We start from the raw sequence: 2,500 nt of genomic DNA on the forward strand, positions 1-2,500 counted from the left end.
TAACGTCCCTTTGTCATAACGTCCACTGGTCAACGTCCACTGGTCATAATGTCCCCTGGTCATAACGTCTCCTGGTCATAACGTCCACTGGTCATAATGTCCCCTGGTCATAATGTCCCCTGGTCATAACGTCTCCTAGTCATAACATCCCTTTGTCATAACGTCCACTGGTCATAACTTCCCCTGGTCATAACGTCCCTTTGTCATAACGTCCCTTGTCATAACATCCACTGGTCATAATGTCCCGGTCATAAAGTCTCCTAGTCATAACGTCCATTGGTCATAATGTCTCCTGGTCATAATGTCTCTGTCATGTCTGCTATTGGTGTTGCACTTTAAAAATATGTGTGTGTGTGTGTGTGTGTGTGTGTGTGTGTGTGTGTGTGTGTGTGTGTGTGTTGTGTGTGTTGTGTGCGTGCACGTGTGTGTGCATGTTGTGTATGTGTGATCATGCATGAGTGTGTGTGTGCGTGTGTATGTGTGTGTGTGTTACTCACCAGTAGGACTGAAGCTGTATTTAAATTTCTGGAAGATCTGGATAAACTCAGCCTCAGGAGGAGCTTTGGCTTTCTCATGAGAGAGGTTATCTCTAATCAATTAATCAATCAATCAGTCAAAGGTAATCTATAATCAATCAATCAATCAATCAATCAATCAATCATTAAAAGGTCACCTATAATCAATCAATCAGTATCATACTAGTATAGTCTGCATGACCAGATTCTGGTTGTCAGTAATCTGTTCTGTCCCCTTTCATCACTCACACACACAATGGACAAACTACCAGCCGGAACAGGATGAGATGAGAAGAGACGAGATGAGACTTAACTTAATCTTAACCCTAACCCTTATCCTTTAGAACAGGTTTAAATGAGATGGGTTTGAAGGAACGATCATACAATCCAAATTTAAAACTAAAAAATATAATTAATATAATCAAAATATTTTATTTTAAAATGAATTCTAATGAAAGTAAAATTGGAGTGATCATTTTTCAAAGTACAGTTATTATTTTAAAAATTATTTTATAGAAAATAACCTGCATGTTTAGAATGTCCAACACTGCTGTGTTCAGAGCTGTTTGATTTACCTGGACTTTACATTTGAATAAAACATGCAGATTGTATGGCATTCAGACTCTAAGCTCTTCTCTCTCTCTCTCTATCTCCTCTCTCTCTCTCCTCTCTCTCTCTCTCTTCACTCCTCTCCCCCTCCCTCTCTCCTCCCCCCCTTCCCTCTCTCTCTCTCTTTCTCTCTCCTCTCCCTCTCACTCTCTCCCCCTCCCACACTCCTCTCTCCCCCTTCCCTCCCTCTCTCTCTCTCTCTCACCCCCCCCTCTCTCTCCCTCTCTCTCTCTTCTCTATTCTCTCTCTTCTCTCTCTCCCCTCCCTCTCTCTCTCCCCCCCACTCTCCTTCCCTCTCTCTCCCTCTCTTCTCTCTCTCCCTCTTTTTCTCTCTCTCTCTCACTCTCCCCCTCCCTCACTCTCTCTCACCCTCCCTCCCTCCCTCCCTCTCTCCTCTCTCTCTTCTCTCTCTCTCTCTCACCCTCCCTCTCGGTCTCTCTCCCTCCCTCTCTCTCCTCTCTCTCTCTCTCTCTCTCTCTCTCTCTCACTCTCTCCCCTCCCTCACTCTCTCTCTCCCCCTTCCCTCCCTCTCTCTCTATCCCTCTCTCTCTCCCTCCCTCCTCTCTCCCTCCCTCCCTCTCTCCTCCCTCCCTCTCCTCCCCCCCCCCCTCTCTCACTCTCTCCCCCTTCCCCCCCCCTTCTCCCCTTCTCTCCTCTCTCTCTCCCCTCTCTCTCTCACTCTCCCCCTCCCTCTCCCTCCCTCCCTCTCTCTCGCTCTCTCTCTCTCACTCTCTCCCCCTCTCTCCCTCTCTCCCTCCCTCTCTCTCTCTCTTCCCCCCCCCTCCTCTCTCACTCTCTCTCTCCCCCTTCCCTCCCTCTCTCTCTCTCTCTCCCCCTCCCTCTCTCACTCCCTCCCTCCCTCTCTCTCTCTCTCTCTCTCCCTCCCTCGCTCTCTCCCTCCCTCTCTCTCTCTCTCTCTCTCACCCCCCTCCCTCTCTCTCCCCCTCCCTCTCTCCCTCCCTCCCCCTCTCTCCCTCCCTCTCCCTCTCTCTCTCTCACCCCCCCTCTCTCTCACTCTCTCCCCCCTATTCCCTCCCTTCTCTCTCCCCCCTCTCTCTCTCACTCTCTCCCCCTCCCTCTCCCTCTCTCTCCACCCCCCTCTCCTCTCTCACCCCCTCCCTCTTCCCTCCCTCCCTCCCCTCTCTCTCTCTCCTCCCACGCTCTCTCCCACACTCTCTCCTCTCTCTCTACCCCCCTCACTCCCCCTCCCTCACCCCCTCTCTCTTGCTCTCCCTCTCCCTCCCTCGCTCTCCCTCACTCTCTCTCTCTCACCCCCCTCCCTCTCTCTCTCTCTCTCTCTCTCCTCCCTCTCTCTCTCTCTCTCACCCCTATCTCTCTCTCTCTCTCTCTCTCTCACCCGCCTGTCTCTCCCTCCC

General features: G+C 50.9%; 1 protein-coding gene across 1 annotated transcript in view; it reads right to left on the minus strand.

The window, feature by feature from the left end:
* eps8l1b (eps8 like 1b) overlaps positions 1–2,500 on the minus strand; it is a 17,477-nt gene that overhangs the window by 7,577 nt on the left and 7,400 nt on the right. The window contains 1 exon segment of the mRNA XM_035531125.1: positions 507–587. Within this exon segment, the coding sequence (XP_035387018.1) occupies positions 507–587 (81 nt within the window).

This window comes from Electrophorus electricus, chromosome 10 (assembly GCF_013358815.1).
Source record: "Electrophorus electricus isolate fEleEle1 chromosome 10, fEleEle1.pri, whole genome shotgun sequence".
Lineage (NCBI taxonomy): Eukaryota > Metazoa > Chordata > Actinopteri > Gymnotiformes > Gymnotidae > Electrophorus > Electrophorus electricus.